We start from the raw sequence: 19,327 nt of genomic DNA, 5'->3' as shown, positions 1-19,327 counted from the left end.
CTTGGATTTGCCTTAGTTTCTGCTCTGCATGAGATTGCCAACAAACATTTAATTCTTGCAGCCTTTGCTCCTGTTGCATCTTCCTGTTGCTCTTTGTGTCACAAAGTGCTTTGACAGATGGATGCCCAGGGAGAGTTGGCTACTGGGGCAGTTGGAAGCTGGAGAGGGGTATAACCTAACATTTGGAAGCTGGATGGAACTAGCCACTTGAATGTATTCTTTTTGCCCTGGCACATGTCAGCTCTGATAGCATTCTAGTGATACCAGGAAGGCTCCTGAATCTGTGGTCTCATGGTAGATTTTCACTTGTAAACTCTATTGTATATTACCTGTGTCTGTTTTTGTCCCTGTGACTGACAGCTGGGTCTTTCGTTTTGTAGTCAGTGATATTCTATTGTAGTTCAGTCCATCTGCATTTGTCTCGTTCCTTCTTCCTCTCTGTTTTGGGTAGTGGAATAATCTAAACACCTGCTAAACAGAAGATTATCCAGACACATATTGCTGTCCTAAAGAGTACAGAGTGAGAGGGAAAGGCAGAAGTGTTTATCAGGACATGAGCAGCAGTGCGGCACGGTTCCCAGTTTCAGTGGTGTTTGGCAGTGGTGGTGACTGTGGCCCTGTGCTGGGTCAGTGCTTCTGGCCCAGGCTTGGTGCAAAGGTGTTTCTGGCTTGTTTGTGCCTGTGCCTTTGTTTGGAGTGGGGTTTGTGTAGCTGGCTGGAGTGTGGCTTAATGGCTCATCTGCTTTGGGAAGGTTTTGAGCTGTTGGACGGCAGTGAGACTTGAGAGCAGGGTCGGCAGTTAGCTGGTTTAGGGCTCTTGTGTAATGTCATTAGGACATGCAAGGACTGTGACTATTTTTTGGCTTATCTCTGTTGTTTAATTCAGGTAAACGAACTTCCAAGAAAGGGAGACGTCTAAAGGCAGCATCCTCCCCAGAAGGTTTTGTTCTAGGCGTCTGCCCATCTTATGTCTGCTCTGGAATTGGTGCCTGTGAAGAATGACGTCGAGAGGTGCTGGGACTGCTTTCTCAAGGAAGAATTACAGGCTGAGCACTGAGCCAGAGAAGTCCAAGGTCACAGGTAGGGGCCTGTAATGCCTTGTGAAAACAGGAGCACTGTGGATCCAGGGATGATTCCTTGCCTTGCTTGAGATCAGCTGCCTTCCAGCTGTAGTTACCATGGTAGTGTGAGGTGTAGGGGGGTTGAAACTGAGTAAATCCTCAAAGTGAGATGAGATTTTGGACGGGACATTCCTGCAGTGTGACTCCAGAAGTAATGACTCCAGAAACTCATGTCACAGAGCCTTTTCTTCGGCACACAGCCCTGCCTCATAGGGCTGGAGAATGTTTTGTTGCCTGCCTACCATTTGAGACTCGTCTGATTTAGGGAGTTCCCTTCCAGGATGAACAACTTGTCAAATTCTCAAATTAATCCTTTTCTGGGAAATTCTGCTACCTGCCAGGCAGTCTGTTTTTATTTCTTGGCGTCACCAATCCAGCACAAGTGTGCTTATGAGACCACAAATCTGGCATTTGAGGGCACTGTTGCACTCAGAAACAAGGAATGCTGCATCAGTGGGACACTAAGGGTTGTTTGGTGAAGGTGAGGCACACATCATTAAAGAGGGTTCTGGGTTATATGAGGTGAACTGCACATTGCAGCCTTTCCATCTCAGCATCTTTTATGCGGTTAAGAGACATCCTGAATATGAATAGGACATCAGGAATTGCAGTAGTGTTAAGATTTTTTTTTTCCAAATAAAATTTGATTCCTGCTTTCAGCTTTTAGAGTTACTTTATCAGGAAATAGCACAGCAGGATTACTGAGGATGTACTTCCACCTGTGTGGAGTGATTTTTAGGCTCCCAGTTGCTATGGCAGAGCAGCTCAAATTGGAAAGAGCCTTTTTTGGGGAGACGCACCCAATAATGCTGGAGTCTGATTCTGCTAGTGAGGACAGTAAGGTGATGAATGACTGCTTGAAGCTGCATTTTCCACTGTGTTGATCAGCAAACATGAACATAATTTCCCCACCAGTTACCAGTTTCTTGCTTGTACATGAAATTCATATCTGAGTTTACCCTGGACTCTCTAAGCTTATTTCCTTTCTGTTTTTCCCAAGGGATAGTGAACAGCAGGCTGCTGAATGATTATCTGCATCGAGTCTTTACCAGTGCTGATGGGAACCAGCCTGCAGCTGCTTACAGGTATCAAACTTCTCACTGCGCAGGTGGCAAGCGATGCCACCTCCAGATAAACAGCATTGCATGAAAGGAAGGATCCTTTAGTGCCTCACAGTGATCTTTGTTAAAAGCACAGTAGCTCCATGTTACCGAAACAACTCTGAGGCCTGGTCTTTTAGTGGCTTTTTCAAACTGCAGGGCTTGCGAGGAAGGATTCTTTTTTGCATGAAAAATCCCATTTACAACATCACTGGGCAATATTTTTGAAATAAGTAGGCATTCACCTGATTGTTCCTGTTCCCCCTTTGCTTGTAAGGAAGTGCAAAATGCACAGGTTTCAGGTGCAGGAATTAAAAATAGGCTGTTAATGCCCTGTAACCTAAAGGCAAGACTGTTACTGATCCATGCAGTACCATACATTTTTTAGGCTGTGGAACTGTTGGTATTTTTATTAGGAGTCACCAAAGGAAGAGAAACACAAAATTCCTGTTTAGCGACTGCTTTTTTCCTATTTATTTTCAGTTCTCCTTCATCTTTTATCCCAGAAACCTGTAGTGTTGGATGAGAAGAATTCCTCTTGCATCTCTTTTGCCAGAGGCAAGTCAGACAGGTTCAGGGCAGGTAGGAGTGTGGCAGAGTGAGGCAGGCCTGTGGCTCCTGCTGGTTGGCAGTGCTGCAGCGTGTCTGGGGTCACATTCCACGGGCTATACTTAGGACTGCCAGCTCCAATGTGAGCTCAGAGCTGCTATAAATAGTTCTTGGCCCTCTGGCTCTTGGTGAGCCAGGGTGATGGTACGGGCGAGGCAAAGTGGGTCATGTTACTTTACCACGAACTCTCCAGCCAGCAAACCTTGGAACAGTCCATCCGCCTGAGCATTTTGGTTTTCAATATTTCTGATTTCTTTGTCTGGTGATTAATGACTTGAATGCACAGAACTGATAGTTTGTTGGACTGGTCTCTCTCTCTTTTTTCCTGCCTTCCACCCTTTTTCCCTGGACGTGGCTACTTGGTAGAAAGCCCAGTAGAAGTCAAAGAGCTCTTGGAAATAACATTTGCCATATGAGAGCAACTTATATGGTATGACATCTTGCCTTCAGAGGCCTGAATACTTCATAGAGGAGCTCACTGCTGACATCTCTCTGCCTGTCTCATGCTCTTCCACTCTCCTTCCAGAACTCCTCTTCCATGCCACTACTGATTAAGCAGCTTTGCTGAAGCCACCCTTCTCATATCAAACCAAAACTAATTATTTGATTTCACTTCTATACATCTTCACATCCATCAGGTTTTCACAATGTCTCTCACCAGTCTTAGGGAAATCCCTAGTCCTGGAGAAGTGAGAAGTTGTTTCCCAGATGGTCTTGGGAATGGGAAGCAGGGATAGGAACAACTAGTGGTTCTCACAGTGAAAGGAGGCCCTTGTACAAGGATCAGCTAAGTAAACTGTCCTTAAAAGGAAGAACCAAGGAAGGGCAGTAAGTTCTCTAGAACAGTGGCCCAAAGGGGATGCATGGGAGAATTTTCAGTATGAAAACAAAACGGTTTTAGCTGTTTTCACAGACAGAGGATGCTGGACTAGCCTGATCTTTGTTTGAACTGCTATAGCTGCTGCTGTTGTTCTTTTGTTTTGCAAAATACTTTGGGGAAAAAACAAATCCTGATGTAGGCCATGTTTGTATGATGCTGATTGCAGCAAAGTCGTGTCCATAGTTATTGGTAGTACAGCTGGTTTCTTGCTGCCTTGTGCCACAGTTTTCTTACTGACACAAAACACTCCTGAGCAGACTGAAGACTTTAAGATTCCTTGTTAACTACTTGGCTTGTTCGTGCTGTGTTTGGTCCTTCCTTCATTCATTGCCCTAACACGATGGGCAGCAAATTCCTTAGATTCATCACACGAAACAGATCAACAGAACTTCATGGTTCATGTCTCAGCACAGGACACGTGTCTGGGCTGCAACTCTTGAAAAATTGGAAACAAGGTTTTTTTTAAGAGCCCCTGTATGTTTATTCCCTAGGAAGCACCTGACATTCCAGAACCTGCAGGAGCACCTTGAGCGATTGCTGGCAGAGGAGAATGGCTCTGAAGACAGCAGAGGTAGGAGATACTGCCTGTGCAATTTGTGCTTCTTGATTGTGCTGCTTAATTGGAAAGGACAAGTTGTAACATGAAAAGCATTTCCCTGAGTGAGCGCTGTTCTGCCTCCCTGTGCTCTAATTTATTGTGCCTTTAAATCCTGCCTGTGAGGGGCTCATCAGCCAGCCCTGCAGCAGGTTTGTTTGCAGATGGAGGCCTATTTCCAGGCTAAAATGTCTGGAAAAGCAGTTTGGAGGCAAATGTTGATGTTATCTTACTAATAATGATATGCAGAGCCATTGCTTTGACCAGGAGTGTGCAGTGCTATCGTCAGTGGGAGATGCAGAGGCTTGTTGACAAGTTTTACATGCTAGTCTCCACTGCAGATATTCACTTTGGGCCTCAGGCTGTACCCTGTGTTCTTACTAGCATCGTTTCTCTGAATAAATCAGGATGTGACAAGATACAACCTGGCTCCCCTCCTAGAAAGGTGATTTTTTTCTTGCTGGCTGCAGTCAAAGTGTGACATGTTGGCCAAACATTTGGCACAGAGTTTAGCCTTTGAATTTTGTCAAAGTAAAATTTTCAGGTGATGTGGAAAACTTAATGTGTCCTGAATGCTGAGTCACTGTGAAGACTTTATTTTTAATCTCTCTCCTTTTCTGAGTTTCTCGGGGTCTAACATAGGCAACACTGTCTTAATCTTCCTCCCCTGTAGCAGAATCCAAGTGCTGTCGCAGTCTGGCTGGAAGCACTCAGTGTGTGAACTGTTAAATCTTGCACAACTCTCCCCAACAGGTTTTCTGCAACTCTTGTTTCAGATCAGGTAGCAGAGGGCCGACTTGGTCCCTCCACTGTGGTGTTGGACCACACGAGCGGCTTTGAGGGGCTCCTGCTGGTTGATGATGATTTACTTGGGGTGAGTGTGTTGCTGGACACTGCAGAAAATGATTTTGTGGGACTAAAAGCACTTGGGGCTTCTTGGTTTCTTCTTTGTGGTAGATCTCTGTCAGTGGCTTTGTAGCGTGTATAAATGTATAAATACAACCTTGAAAGCTGTAGGATCCTGGAGGAAATGAGCTGTCCTGGGAAAAACTCTAGCAGTACCACTAAGTCTCAGCAAGGTCTGAGTGGGACTGTGAGGAAGTGAAAGGATTACCCTGGCCTTGGGGTAATGCAGCCTGCTTTCCTGTCCCTCCCTCCAGCAGACTGCCTTTTCCTTCCTTCCTTCTGGTCTTAAAAGGCTAGAAAGAGTCTAAAGCTGAGGTTTTCATTTCTCCTTTGTTTCCACTAATTACCTGCTTGCTCCTTAGCTGATGTTCCCTGTGCAAAAAAGTCAGCTGAAAGAATCCTCTGGAATTTAACCCTCTCCTACTTCAGTAATTTCTGCACTCCTTTCAGCCCTTCACTAAGCAGGCACATTCCCTACTCTTGAAGTGATTCCGTCCTTAATCTCTGCCTGCTCTTTAGCCTCTGACAAATCAGGCTGCTCTGGTCCCCCCTTTAACCACCTGCTGTGGTTTACTTTGGCTGTACCTAGAACTGACCCACAGAATGGATTGGACTGGCTTGTCTGTGAATTCCTTGTTCCTACTTTCATTTCCTCTTCATGGTCTGTCCCAAGATGGCAAGAGTCAGGATTTAACACGGTTCAGTTTCTAGGCACCATGTTACCTGCCAATCCTGGCCTTTGGTCTGGATGCCTTGAATCTATCTAACTTGTCCAGCATTCATATATCTTTCCCATGCCATAATCACTTTAGTATACACTTTTGTGCCAGTTCACTGAGATCTTGTCTGTCGACATGTTGCCTTTGTACTGCTGCCATGCTGGGTGCTTCACTGGGGTTTATCAAGTACAGATGAGCTGTGGGAGGGACCTGAATGATTCCCTCGGGCCAGTTGGCTCCAAGTACAGCTGCTGGCGTGGGGAAGATATCCCTTCTTGTTCCTGTGCTGTCCTTTGAATAGCTCTCCATCTTGCTTTGGTTTTGAGTGCTAGGACAGAGGAATGGGAGGGACTGAACAAGCCTCTCTTTTTGCCTAATGTTAAAATATCTTTTTTTATTGGTCCAGGTGATTGGCCACAGTAACTTTGGGTCCATCAGGGCCACAACATGTGTGTATAAAGGTAAGGAGATAAACCAGTACTGCTTTGAGAAAAGACTCTAGGAGGAGTGTATGGGGAGTTAGACAACTGGAGAGCTCAGGAAATCTTGAATATGTTCCAGATCTTGAGCACCCTCCTCCTCAGTTCATTTACTGAACTTTTCCAGGGAATGAGAAGGATGGGGGATTGTGTTATGTTGGAGTAAAGGGGTGGGAGAGGAATCCTGGGGATGTCCTGAACCTCCTTTGTGTGTCACATGTATTTCTGTAGGAGCAGTGTCAGGTTCATCTTCTCTAACAACCATGGGACAAGAATTCACTGTGTGGCATCTCTCTTTCAGGAAAATGGATTTATGAGGTGCTCATCTCCTCCCAGGGACTCATGCAGATTGGCTGGTGTACTCTCAACTGCAGATTTAATCAGGAGGTAGTGTAGCAACTCTGGGAGATGCTCCTCCATTGCTTTTTAGGTCAGTGTGGAGCATTGCATTGGTGCTGTGCCCTGCTGCCATTCACACCAGAAATGCCACACACACACTAGAAATGCCAGGCCTGCTGTTTTAAGAGTCTTTACAAGACTCTCTGGTCTGTGTCCACAGAATGGTGTACATTGTGAAAGCCTGCGCTGGGCGTGTTGCTGTGCTCTTGCTGCACATATAACTGCTACATGTTGACTTTCAGCTGGTATCTTCCCCAAAAAGTGTGTGTTACTGCAGTGCTGGCAGCCTGTCCCTTGGGGTGGGCCTCAGCAGCTGGTGCTATAGGGCTTTTTTTTTGCTCAGGAAAGGGTGGGATGTTGTTTTATCTGGGTGGGATGTTTGGTGCTGGAAAGGGATGTCAGCTGCAGTTTCACTGACTTGGCACTCTGCAATATGTGAGTGGGGAAGTGGTGGGCATCCCAGGGAGCTACTTTGATAGAAATGGGAAGTGTTGGATGCCAGTACACTTTTCTGACCCAAAAATTAGTAGGGAGTGGTGTACTTCTCTGAACCAAAGATCACAAATCACTGGATTCATTCCTAGAGTGAGGACTTTTCCCAGGCAGAGCATGTGTGCTGTCATTCACATGCTCTCCCTGCATACTGGTCTCCCCCTTAAAGGCTCTCTTGCAATGAGAACAATCCTCTATTTCTGGTCTGAGTCTCCTCTTTCATACTTTGGTGCAGGAAGGTGTTGGGGACACGCCAGATTCGTATGCCTATGATGGAAACAGGGTGCGCAAGTGGAACGTGACTACCACAAACTATGGCAAAGTGAGTAGCTGTCCCCCAGGAGTGGGATGGAGAGGAAGGAGGAGAAAGCAAGTGACTCCTTCTGCTCACTGGATTCTTCTGGGCCTTGTGAAATGCCCTCAAGCCTTTCTCCTTCAGTCTATGTGCTGTCACTTGTCTGTACTATAAGGATGCTGGTCGTGCTGTCTGGGTGCTTTGCTTAGCAGCCCCAGATTTAGACTGATTCCCAGTCTAGTGCAGCTGTTAGTCCCTGGAAGGCTCTGGTTCTCTGCAGCACATCAGAGCATGGTGCATTGTTGGGATAAATATACATTCCTAATGCTAGAGGGGGAAAATATCCCAATCAGGGGCTTTATGTGCAGCTTCCAGAAGTGCCTGAAAATGCTGTGAACTGCTGGGAGAAGGAACTCTCTCTTCTTTAACCCTGAATCACTAGGGATTGGTTGGGTTGCAGTCTTTTTTGTGATATTGGAACACGCTGTTTATATATGTTTAACCTTCTCTCTCCCTTTCCTGCAGTCCTGGGCAGCAGGAGACATCGTCAGCTGTCTGATAGACCTTGATGAGGGCACCATTGCTTTTTGCTTGTAAGCATCTTTGCCCCATTCCCTTCTTTGTATATGTCTGTGTGTAACAGAAAGGTTTCCTCACTGCTCAGCAGGTTGCTGAGCCCTATTTCTGCTCTCTCCCCTTTATGTTCCTTGGTCATTCCGGCCTTTGTTTTTCTTCCTTGTGTTCAGAAATCATCTGAATGGGGTTGTTGTTGGGTCTCAGTTCAGTTCAGTTCAGGAAGATGTTCAAGGTACAAAGTCTTTGCTGAGTTTGCCAGGATTTTGGAGGGAAGGGCATGTCTTGTGATGCTTAATGCTACACTTGGCTTTAATTGATTGCTTTTGTGGTCAGTGTAGACCTTGCCTGTCCTATATTCACTAGGAGCTGTGGAAAGGGTGATAAATCTCTGGTTTCCAGCTCCCATGCACAATGAGAATTGTTCTCTGGCCCTGGCCTGCAAGAAGTCAGTTGCAGTTAAGGACTGTTAGATAGTCCGTGTCATCTTTTATGGAGAAGTAGATGGAAAGCATTATCATTGATTGCCACCAACATCAAATAGATGAGGCAAAAAGATCACATGCTTTAAAATGTCCCGCTGCTTTAGTTATCTCACAGATCTGGATTGCCCTTGAAGCTGAGTTGTAGACTCGAGTGCCTTCCCATGCTCATATGAAAATGGGAGTGCCCCTGTGCTTCCCGTGGCTGTTACTCAGCAGAGCTGTGACATTTGCATGCATGCCAGGTTAAGAATGACAGGAGGCATGACTGACTGGCGTGTCCGTGTTGGCAAGTTGATATCTGTATTGCCCAGCTGACCTCAGACCCCTCCTACTGTGACTAAAATCTTGTGGGTTTTCCTTTCAGGAATGGCATATCTCTGGGAACTGCCTTTGATAACATCACGAGGGGTGCTGGAATGGCTTATTTCCCTGCCATCAGCCTCTCCTTCAAAGAGTCTGTTGCTTTTAACTTTGGAAGCCGTCCACTCCGATATCCTTTAGGTGTGGGGAGAGGAAGTCTGAAGGGAAAAGAGCCTGTCCTGAGACCATCTTTGGAGGCTGTAGAAGATACACACCTGACTGCAGTTCACTTTCTGCTGTCAGCACTTGTGTGCAGAGCTGAGTCAGGGAGAGAAGAGCCAAATACCTCCTTAGGTGAAGCAGAAGTCCAGGACACAAACACAAGTTTATGAAATATGAAATGAGAGTTGCTTTCAGCTCTGAGTCAGCTGCTGCTACAACTGGGGGCTGCCTGCTCTCAGACACTCAGATCCTGCAAAATTCTCACTGGAGTTTTGGAAACCCTAATGCTGCTGTGCTGCTGAGCCTTTTGGTCTCTTGTCTCCATTACCTCCCAGCCATATGGGACCTCTGACATGGTACTAGTGTTCCTGTTGCTGTGTGAATGCTGAAGCCTGGAGCTCTTGTCAGAGCCGTCCTGGCTGTGCCTGTTGATGGCTGTAGTGGGAGCTCCAGCTGGTCTTTCTGATGAAAAATATATTTCACACCAAGCAGAAGTGAAATACTTTCTGCTTGCAGTATTGAGGAAGTGGAGATAAGCGCTTGTGGCTCATCATCCATGTAAAGGCACAGTGGTTTGAACTGGGACTGAGTACAAAGTAAAGCAGACAGAGTCTTTTTCTTGCACAGACAAAAGAAGTCCCAAAAGGATCAGACTGCATTTTCCCTTAACACTTCCTTACTTATCCAGTGGAGGGTTACCGACCCTTGCAAGATCCTCCTGTGGCAGACCTGGTGAAGGCTCGGAAGCTGCTGGGCTACTTGAAGAATGTGATCCATATTGGAATAGATGTGACGGTAGGCTGCCATCACTGGCTGCATCTGAGGAGGGCACCATGCTGGGAAATGTGGTTCTGCTCTCCCTGGCACATGCTGCCAGCTCAGATGTTTCCATACACCCAAGAGTCTAAATGCTTGCATGTGGCATGCATGTCTCTGGAGCTCTCAGGCTTGCCAAATGGGCTTCCTGATAGTTCCAGGACTTAATTTAAGTCACACTGGGCTGTGTTGCTCTCAGTCCTATGAAGTTTCATTGCCAGTATTCAAGAAATAATGTTTTTCAGGGTTACAACTGCTGGATTTGATTTTGCACCCTTGAAATCAGTTTGTTCATATTCTAAGCTTTTTACTGGTGTCCTGTTCAGTAATGTGATGAAATTCTGGCAGGTCTGCCTTGAGGATTGTTTTAACTGTGGTATTGTTTGCTGGAAACACTGTTTTCCAGTCAAATGAGGGATGATATGTTCATGCCCAAAGCATAGAAAATGCCATATGCTATGGTCTTGGCTTGAAAGGAGGCCTGCTTTGCTAGTTGTCCTCTTCTGTAGGTGTTCCCATTTACAAATTATCATGTAAACTTGAACTTTTTTTAGAAAAACATTGTCAAAATGCCTGCACGTGGTTGATGGTGACATCTGGACTGTAATACAGTTTTCCAGAGGAATAAGCCTGGCTTCTTTGGCATTCTAAATTCCTGTGTTCAAGGTTTTTAGTGCCATCAGGCTTGGGACAGCAACAGTGGCCGCTCCAGGCGTGTGGTTCATTCAGTTGTTCCTGTACAGGTGGATTGGGCTGGATCCAAGCCATGTGTTTTTCTGGGTTTGTCATTGCAGGAGGGGAAGCTGGTGGAGAAAGACACATCCATGTGGCAGCTGCAGGGAGAACCCACAGTGTTGATTACATTAGCTCACATCTTCAATTATTTCTCCCCTCTTATGGTGAGTTTTACCTGCCCATTGCCAGGTTCTGTAGTGCTTGTTACTGCTCTTGCAAGACAAAATAATCCCCAGCTTTTGCTGGGAAGTGACTGTGCCATGGAGGAATGTTGACCTGGCTCTCTGTCTGCAGTGCAAGGTGTACCTGGTGGAAGATGTGCTCATGACCTTCCTGTTGAGCATCCTTGAGCGAGGAGGGGCAGTGGAGGCCCACCCCCTTATTCAGCAGCTACTGGATCTCATGTGGCTTCTTATGGAGGTGAGTTTCTAGAGTGCTGGTTCCTCCCTGGGGATCCCAGGGAGACCCTGGGAGGTGCTGAGGACAGGAGCCTTCCCTATAAAATGCTGGTAGTGTTCAGTGCCTTTCTCTTCTTTTTTCTTTGTGGTAGACCACCCTCTCAATTAGCTCATCTGGCTGCTGCTGCTGCACACCCAGGCACTGAGGGTTGAATGCAGACACTGTCCATGAGCTAACCAGGCATTTCTAAGCTTCTCCTACTGCTAAAGGAGCTGATGATGGTGAATAACTTCCTGCTTCTGGAAACATGAAATTTATCAATAAGAATAGTCTTCTGATTGTTATTAATGTGTATTTGACTGTGGAGGTCTTAAGTGCTACCATGCGCTGAAGAGATGAATCAGAGTGTGTGTGACTGGGGTAGAAGTGTACAGTGCACACTCACCATCTACAGCACTGCTGGGGAAAAGCCTCCTCCAACTTCCCTTCCCATCCACGCTGGATGAGCTTACTCCTTCCTGGGACACATGTTTGAGGCAGCTAGGAAGCTGCTGCTGCTTGGGTGGTTACACAGAGCCAGTCACTGCCAGGGATCTGCTTGGAGACTGCACGTCTGCCCTTTGGGGTGACACTTAACAGATGTGGGCACTGGCCCAGCCAGCTGCCGTGAGAAGTTTAATGGAAAAAATGTCATGACTCCTTCAGGCCCATCATCTCAGCAGTGAAACTGGACTCCCTGTAGGACTGCTGTGTTTGTGAAAGAGTTGGCTCTCGTCCTGCTAGTTGTCTATGAGTTGGATTCAAACAGACAACTCTTCTCTCATCACATTCACCCAAGACTTACTTCGTTCTCTTCTGGGTTGGTTCTACCAACACCGTGTCTTGGGTAGAGTCAGGGAATAAGAGGACTGGTGACTGCCCAACAAACAGGGCCTGAGACTTTGGCTTTTTGTTTTTTTGGGGGTTGGAGTTTCTGCAGAAACTTATTTCCTGTAAGCAAAGCACTTGCACCAACTTCTGCTTGGACTCTCTCCTGTGGAGTCAGAGGGACACTGTGGGTTTAGAGCACCTGCTTTTTCAGTTCATAAATGAATGCTTCCTTCCAAGGTCTCACTCTGTGAGCTATAGCTGTTCCTGACTCCTTGCTGTTGTTCTTCAATGTGTTTCTTGTTTTCTCAGGAGTATGAAGTGCATGAGTGCCTCAAGCAGCTACTGATGTCCCTGCTGCGGGCTTACAGGTTCTCCCCCATCATCCCAGACCTGGGATTACAAGTGAGTTTGCACTTCTGAATCCCCAGGAATCTGTCACTAGCCAGCTTCTGTTATATCCCCTTTCCAAAGGTACATGATGTTATAGATTCTGTAGTTATTTGATCCAAAGATGGCACTTTCGTCACACTGTAGCTATTGCAGAGTTGTATATTCTGCAGATGGAGTCACTTTTGCTTCTTTTTTTCCTAGATCCACTACCTCCGGCTCACCATTGCAGTCTTGAAGCATGAGAAATCTAGGAAATACCTACTCAGCAATGTTCTGTATCCTTTGTGTCTCCTCCTGTCTCAGTTTTCCTTTCCCTCAATAATGCAGCCAAAGGCACTTCAAGGACCTGTAGGTCCAGGGAGGCAGAAGCCACCCTGTCTAGGGAGGTAATTTCTCAGGTCTCCTCTGCCTGACACCATTCCCTACACATATTTTGAGGGGAGGGAGCAGTGTTTTATAGCTCACATCCCAGTAACAGAGAGGGGCTCATTTCTACCTGACTGAACTCTAATATCCCTGGAGCAAAACCACTTTCAGAGCAGTCCAGCTATATGGTAGCATTAGGACAGCAGCTGTGTTAGCTGTGTGGGGCTTCTCCAGGAAGGAGAGGCCTCTGGATCTTGCAGTTTGGAAAGGAGTCTCTCACTACAGCTCTGGAGACGTGTCCTGTACCTTTTCCCGTTGTAGCTTCTGTGCTTGCTTTAACTCCAGCACAGCTTTGACGTGCTCCGTTCTGTTGTGTTCTTCTACATCAAGAGCCCTCTGCGCGTGGAGGAGGCAGGTTTGCAGGAGCTCATTCCCACCACGTGGTGGCCAAACCGCTTCACCAAGGAGGTGAGTACAGGCACTTCCACCGAGGAGGCTGAGGAAATGTTGTCACCTGCCATTGGCATCTTTTTCTGGCCGAGGAAGTTGTATGGCCCCTGTTTCCAGCTGTGTTAGTACTGGTGTGTCCTACAGTGTGAGAACTGGAGCTGTCTTTTTTGTCCCCTTAGAGAGTATGTTTAAGGGGTGATGCTCAGACAGGGGAGAGAGGACAGTTTTCTGTGGCAACAGATTTGGAAGGGAACCCACAGTATGTAAGGAATTACTGGGTTGACTGGGTGTCCTCAAAAGATCTCCTGCCTTTATTCATTACAAAGCTGGAAGAGACCTGTTTAGCTGTGCTGCCAGCTGCAGTCACACACATTGTTTCAAGGAGTTTGTGCTCTCCATTTCATATTGTTTAAGGGAATTTCTAGCAAGACATTTACCCTGTGTAGTGGTCTCCTACTAATCAGTGTCTGTCCCCAACCAGGGCAAGGAGAGTAAGGAGGTGAAGGAGGAGAGCGCTGAGGAGAGACTGAGGCGTCGGGCTTATGAAAGAGGCTGCCAGCGGCTCAAGAAACGCATTGAAGGTTTGTGAGGAAGGAGGGAAGTTGCCAAGATCCCAAACCTTTTGTGCACCAGGAGCTGTTTCTAAATCCCATTCACTTTCTGAAGTACAGCTGTTTTCCTGCCAGGACAGGCTGTGGTACAGAGGTAGGGGCCAGCTGTGCTCTCTCTGTCTGGGACCCAACTGCACAGATCTTCAGTCCCCCATGATGGGGCAGGAGCAAACCTATGCATTGTTTTTTAACTATGGATTAATTTCTTGCTAGGTGGAGAAGAAAGTTCTCAGTGGTGGGATTATCTTTCTTCTGTCACTAGTTCTTCCTGGGCCCCTTGTCTGGTGCTGCAGTTGGGTTTAAGAGGGGTAGTTGCTCTCCAGTGTATGTTTGCTGATGGCAGATTTGTGTCTTCCTTTTAGTGGTGGAAAGTCTCCAGGTTCAGATACTGAAGTTGCTGCTGAACAACAAGGACAGGGGAGGGGTAAGTGCTCTGTGGGTCTATTGTGGCAGTATCTTCGTATGATGTGCTTTGTAAATCCTAGATTTACCACGCGGTTTTCCTTCTGCCAGGGGGAAGCCTCCAGATACATCTTCCTAAACAAATTCCGCAAGTTTCTTCAGGAAAACGCTAGCAACAGAGGGGTAAGTCAGAGGGACAACCTTCCTGCAAGCCTGACCCTGAGGGCTCTCTGCACCTTTTGGCTGGGAACTCTGCCCTTCTGGCCAGGCTGCTTCCAGCAGTTGATCCACTGAAGTCTGGATATGGCAGGGGGTGAGGAGATCTGAGGCTAGAAACCAGGCAAGTTAGATAAGTTCCATGCAGTGATTTATGGGAAAATGGTCTTTGGGAAGTCTTCGGTGGGAGATGAATATCCTCCTATAGCCCATCAGGGAGTGTGGCTGTTGAGTGCTCTGCCACAGTGGGGCTGCTGGCTTTGGCATCCTCCTCACTGCCTGGGTGAGGAGTTTTCCTCTGGGCCTGGGTCAGGCTGTTGGCCTGAAGCATTGGAAGGCAAGCATCTGTTGTGGGAAGCCCTTTCTTCATCTGCATCCGTGTTCATCATCAGCCCCATCTTTCATGACGGAGTGTGTGTTATCCCTCGTTGTCTGTCAGATCACTGACAGAGGTGTCTCAAGAATTCCTGGAAGTGGAAACTGCTGCCCACCATCAGGTCTGGGCTCTCTGCCAGAGCTGCAAGCTAGACATGCTACCAAGGCTGAGAGCACAAAAGTTTCTGCCTGCTCTATGTAGCCCTTTGGACTGAGATGCACTTTCACACCTTCCCTGATGCTGGACTCTCATTCTTGCCCTAGAACTTGGCTGTGTTGTGCCCACCAGAGTACATGGTGTGCTTTCTGCACCGGCTCATCGCTGCCCTGCGCTACTTCTGGGATGGCCACAAAGCAAAGACCCCAGCTTCCCTGAGCAGTGAAGGTGAGGCTTGGGGGAAAGGCTTTGCAGGCTTTTCTGTGGTTAGGACAAGGTTTGCCTCTTGGCATTACTCTCCAGGATGTTGGAAATTTTATGTCTCTAATGAGTGCTTGAGCCTTCCATCACCCTGGGAAGTTCCGGTGTGCAGATCTATTCCAGTTAACATCCAGATCTGAGACTTGCAAAAGGACACCTGTACTGTTTGCTATTCCCCCATCTGCTCTGGAGCAGAGTCCAATATTGACTGTTGGTCTATAGAAGGGCAGCTCAGTGATTACTTAGTCAGAGTTTTGGGGAAGATACTTTTCTGGTTTTGGAGTTCCCAAACTGTAGAATTAAGGGGAAACTAAATCAGTGCCAGTTGCTTTCCCACCGTTAGACCTCACTGGCATTTCCTTTTCTTACTTTAGGCTGACTTTATCTCTAGACTCAGTAAGTGCCTTACTATCCCTGTGGGACTAAGTGGCAGAGCTGGAGTAGCCAGGTGGAGAGCTGCCAAGTTTTCTGATGATCCAGTTTACCCCAGTGTCTGGAGGGAGGAAGTGCTGGCAGTCTTGTAGATGGCCATTGGTTGCTCCATTGTGGAAATCACCTCTGCCTTAATGGCTTGTGCTTTTATTACAACAAAAGTTGTCCCTAAATGTTAGTCCTAAATGTGGATTCTGAGGTCTGCTTTAGGAGTTCTTACATGACTTTGTGGATCCTGTGCATGGAACTTATGGAAAAAACCGAATCTCCTCCTCTGTTTCAGAGGCCTATGTCCCTCCTCAACTCTTCTATAATGGGAAGGTGGATTATTTTGATCTTCAGCGACTTGGAGGTCTTTTATCTCATCTTAAGAAGACTCTGAAAGGTAAGTGCTCTCATTGCCAATACCTGAATCCAGGTCTTGGATGGAATTAATGCAAGACATTCCAGGGAGGGAGTTGTGGGTAATGAATGTTGATTAAATTCAGGGAGAGTAGACTTGAATTTTAATGAGATTCAAATTATTCTGATGAAGACACCCCACCTCTTAAATACTCCTTAAATACTCCTTAAAGGAGTATCCTTTAAGTTAACAGTTTACTGTTTGTATCCCTGAATTGGGCATATGGCAGTTGGAAGGAAGGCAGTAGTCTGGGAATACCCTCTGGTGTGGTGCTCTTGCTGCACCACAGCCAAGGGCTGTCAAAGGACTGACCATCAACTGGGCTGTGCTGGGCATAAAGGATGCCCAGGATTTACTTGCACCTCTCTGGGCAGGGAGAAGCAGCCCTATGTATATAATGCAGCTGTGTGTTTGTATGCAGCACACTCCTCTAGCATAGGATTCCAAAGCCTGCCTTGTGCAAGGGTTAGAAACCCCTTGCCATTTCCTTGGATTTGGTTTGTCTCTGGTTTCTGGCTAATGTGACTCTTGCCTTTGCCTCAGATGTCTCTTCTCCTTCCCCAGTGTTTGCAAGATGAGGACCATTTTCTCTGTCTCATGTTGATCCCTGGCTATTCAAAATGAGATTACTTAGCTTAAGAACCATGTAATCTCCTCTGGTTTCTTACTACGGTATCCTGGCCAGCTTTAAAGACAGAGCTGTGGACTAAAGAATACATTCTTCAGGCTTTGTACAGTGTAGCCATCAGCATAGCCTTCCTCTGGATGTGAGTTTCAGTCCTAGTGACTTAGGGACACATCATGGGACAGCATTGAGGAGCTGGATGCTTAAAAGATGGTCTCAAGCAGAGAGTTGCCATTCCTGCCCTGGTCCAGTTCGGCCCTGGTGGTTCCTCAGTTACCTATTTGTAGCTGGTAGGACCAGGAGCAGAAATAGGTCCTGGGAGGACGGCACCTGCTGCTGCTTGGTCTTTGTTCTTTTCCTAAGGGCAGATCTGTTCCCTGTAAGGAAGCTTGGGACAGGTGAGCTTGTTCTGATAGAGCATCCAACTTTTCTGGTTGCTTCTCTACTGCTGAGAAGGAGGAAAGAGGATGAGCCTTCTTCGTGATAAATGAAGAGTGACTCCTGCATTCATGGCTGCTTTGGTGTGCTCTGTGCAGATGACCTGGCTGCAAAAGCCAACATCCTGATCGACCCTGCAGAGCTGCAGGCAGTGACTATGGATGATCTTGATGAAGATGAGGAATCAGCAACATCAGCAGCACAGGTGAGTGTGGGGGCCCTGGTGCTGGGACAGCAAATTCAGCCTCTGGCTGGAAGGGCTTTGCTTCACAGCAAGGCAGGGTTGAGCCAGGACTGTAACCTGTCCATTGGCAGCCAGCTAAGCAGCTGCACTTGGATGAGAATCACTGGAGATCAGCAGGGTCCTGGGTGCACCAAGTTTGAGTAGCAAAACTTTCTGCGCCCTGCTCTCTCACTCCCCACTGATGTGAATGTGCAGCCTCCCCTCCGTGGGAACTCTTGGTGCTTGCATTTGGAAAGGTGCAAGGCAACTGCAGACAGAGCCGTGCTGTGCAGGGCTGCTGTTTGTGCCTGGCATGTGCCCTTGGATGAAAGACTTAGCCGCTTGTTACCCTGCCTGCTCATCTTCCAGTGGCCACTGTGCATCTGTACCAACATCTTTGCAGGGTCAAGGGAGGAACAGCAGGCAGCCAAACACAGCTGGAACTGTTTCTCCCTTCCTTTCCTTCTAGTCCCAGCGTCCCTCTGCTGCCCTGGCCATTGGTGGAGCTCTTGCCAGGCCTGCCTGGCTCAGCTCCCCCACCCTGGGCCGGGCTAATCGCTTCCTGAGCACGGCAGCCGTGAGCCTGATGAACCCGCGGAGGCCCCTTGGCACCCTGGAGAAGATCAAAGTGCTCACACTGCGCGTGGAGCAGCGCACAAGGGAGGACAGTGAGTACTCCTGCTGTGTGCTGGCATGGCCCAGCTAGGCCCTGGCAGAATGGCATCTTCCAGCTCCCCAGAGGAATGCAATCTCCTTCCTGCCAGCATTGCTCCTTCCCATTCCCAGGGCATGCTGACACTCAAAAGACCCCTTTGCCATCCTGAACATGACACTGGTGCTGTTGTCACCCTCTGTGTGTAAAGAGAGGCTGCCTTGCTTCCTTCAAATGCTGTGAGACTTTGCAGGAAGGCAGTTCAAAGGCAGCTGTAGCCACACTTGCTCTGAAGACAGATCAGCCAGAGGATGATGTGTGCAGCAGCAGCACCGTTGCTGTTTGGCTGGACCAGGCAGGCCTCTGAAGCATGCACAGAGCTTGAGGAAGTGGAATTTGCATGACTTGGGTGGGTCTGAACAGATCTGACAGGTCAGCCTGGTGCTGGCAGCAAGATGAGAATGGTGTGGTAGTGTGGTATCTAGTGGTATCTAGTGGATCCCATGGGCTGGGAAGAAGCTCCATGTTATAGAGGCACAGCAGGGCTTTGGCTTCAGAGAGGAGCAGGCAGAAGCTGAGGTGCCAAAATGCCTTGCTAAGAACTTCTTTCCTGTCTTGGGAATGCATTGCAGTTGAAGGCACCCATGGAAATGAGGGTCTCTCACTGGGCAGACCCCCAGAAGAGCCAGAGCTGCCCATCACTGAGAACTCCCTCCTGGAAGTCCTGGATGGGATAGTGATGATGTACAACCTCAGTGTCCACCAGCAGCTTGGGAAGGTAAGTGGTACATGCTGTGCAGGAATCCATTCCCCCAACATCCATGCTTCTACACAAACTCTGTTTTCTGCTTATTTAAGGCCTGTGTGTGCCCTGTCCTTCTGCCAGCCTCCATTGGGGTTGTGGTTGCATGCTTGTATGTTTAGGAGAAAAAAAACCTTATTTATTGTTGAAACCTGCTGCTTTTCAGATGGTTGGTGTGTCAGATGATGTGAATGAATATGCCATGGCACTGAAAGACACAGAGGAAAAAATCAGCCGCTGCCCAAAGAAGGTAAGTGTCTCTGGATTCCCAGCTTCCTTCTCTGGCAGAGCCTCCGTATCTGGCAGGGTGAAGTGCTGCTGCCCAACTGTACCAGCAGCTGCATCAAGCCTTGTGGGCTTCAGCTGGAACTGATAAATGCTTTTTATAGCACTGATTCCCACTCCCTCCACAGAAAGGCTGCTGACTCCTTTCCCCCCTGCCAGTACTCCCTAGCTAGCCCCAAGGTGGTATATGCTTTTGCAATGTTTGTCCAGCACTGAAAAAGAATGCTATAAATGGCAGTGACAT

General features: G+C 47.6%; 1 protein-coding gene across 2 annotated transcripts in view; it reads left to right on the top strand.

The window, feature by feature from the left end:
- Positions 1-19,327, top strand: part of RNF123 (ring finger protein 123) — a 47,589-nt gene that overhangs the window by 1,346 nt on the left and 26,916 nt on the right. For both annotated transcript variants that reach the window (XM_014869729.2, XM_088171650.1), the window contains exons 2-25: positions 887-1,080; positions 2,122-2,206; positions 4,202-4,281; positions 5,082-5,179; positions 6,337-6,391; positions 6,711-6,796; positions 7,536-7,622; positions 8,121-8,188; positions 9,018-9,143; positions 9,856-9,970; positions 10,786-10,890; positions 11,021-11,146; positions 12,305-12,397; positions 12,587-12,660; positions 13,102-13,219; positions 13,683-13,782; positions 14,175-14,236; positions 14,326-14,397; positions 15,070-15,190; positions 15,939-16,040; positions 17,220-17,326; positions 17,814-18,012; positions 18,629-18,774; positions 18,965-19,048. In XM_014869729.2, coding sequence (XP_014725215.1) covers positions 999-1,080; positions 2,122-2,206; positions 4,202-4,281; positions 5,082-5,179; positions 6,337-6,391; positions 6,711-6,796; positions 7,536-7,622; positions 8,121-8,188; positions 9,018-9,143; positions 9,856-9,970; positions 10,786-10,890; positions 11,021-11,146; positions 12,305-12,397; positions 12,587-12,660; positions 13,102-13,219; positions 13,683-13,782; positions 14,175-14,236; positions 14,326-14,397; positions 15,070-15,190; positions 15,939-16,040; positions 17,220-17,326; positions 17,814-18,012; positions 18,629-18,774; positions 18,965-19,048 — 2,391 coding nt within the window. In that variant the 5' untranslated portion in view covers positions 887-998. The remainder of the gene's footprint in view (positions 1-886; positions 1,081-2,121; positions 2,207-4,201; positions 4,282-5,081; positions 5,180-6,336; positions 6,392-6,710; positions 6,797-7,535; positions 7,623-8,120; positions 8,189-9,017; positions 9,144-9,855; positions 9,971-10,785; positions 10,891-11,020; positions 11,147-12,304; positions 12,398-12,586; positions 12,661-13,101; positions 13,220-13,682; positions 13,783-14,174; positions 14,237-14,325; positions 14,398-15,069; positions 15,191-15,938; positions 16,041-17,219; positions 17,327-17,813; positions 18,013-18,628; positions 18,775-18,964; positions 19,049-19,327) is intronic.

The sequence above is a fragment of the Sturnus vulgaris genome, chromosome 11, assembly GCF_052056855.1.
Source record: "Sturnus vulgaris isolate bStuVul1 chromosome 11, bStuVul1.hap1, whole genome shotgun sequence".
NCBI lineage: Eukaryota > Metazoa > Chordata > Aves > Passeriformes > Sturnidae > Sturnus > Sturnus vulgaris.
Note: the sequence above shows the minus strand (reverse complement) of the source record. Positions and strands in the feature narration are given on the sequence as shown.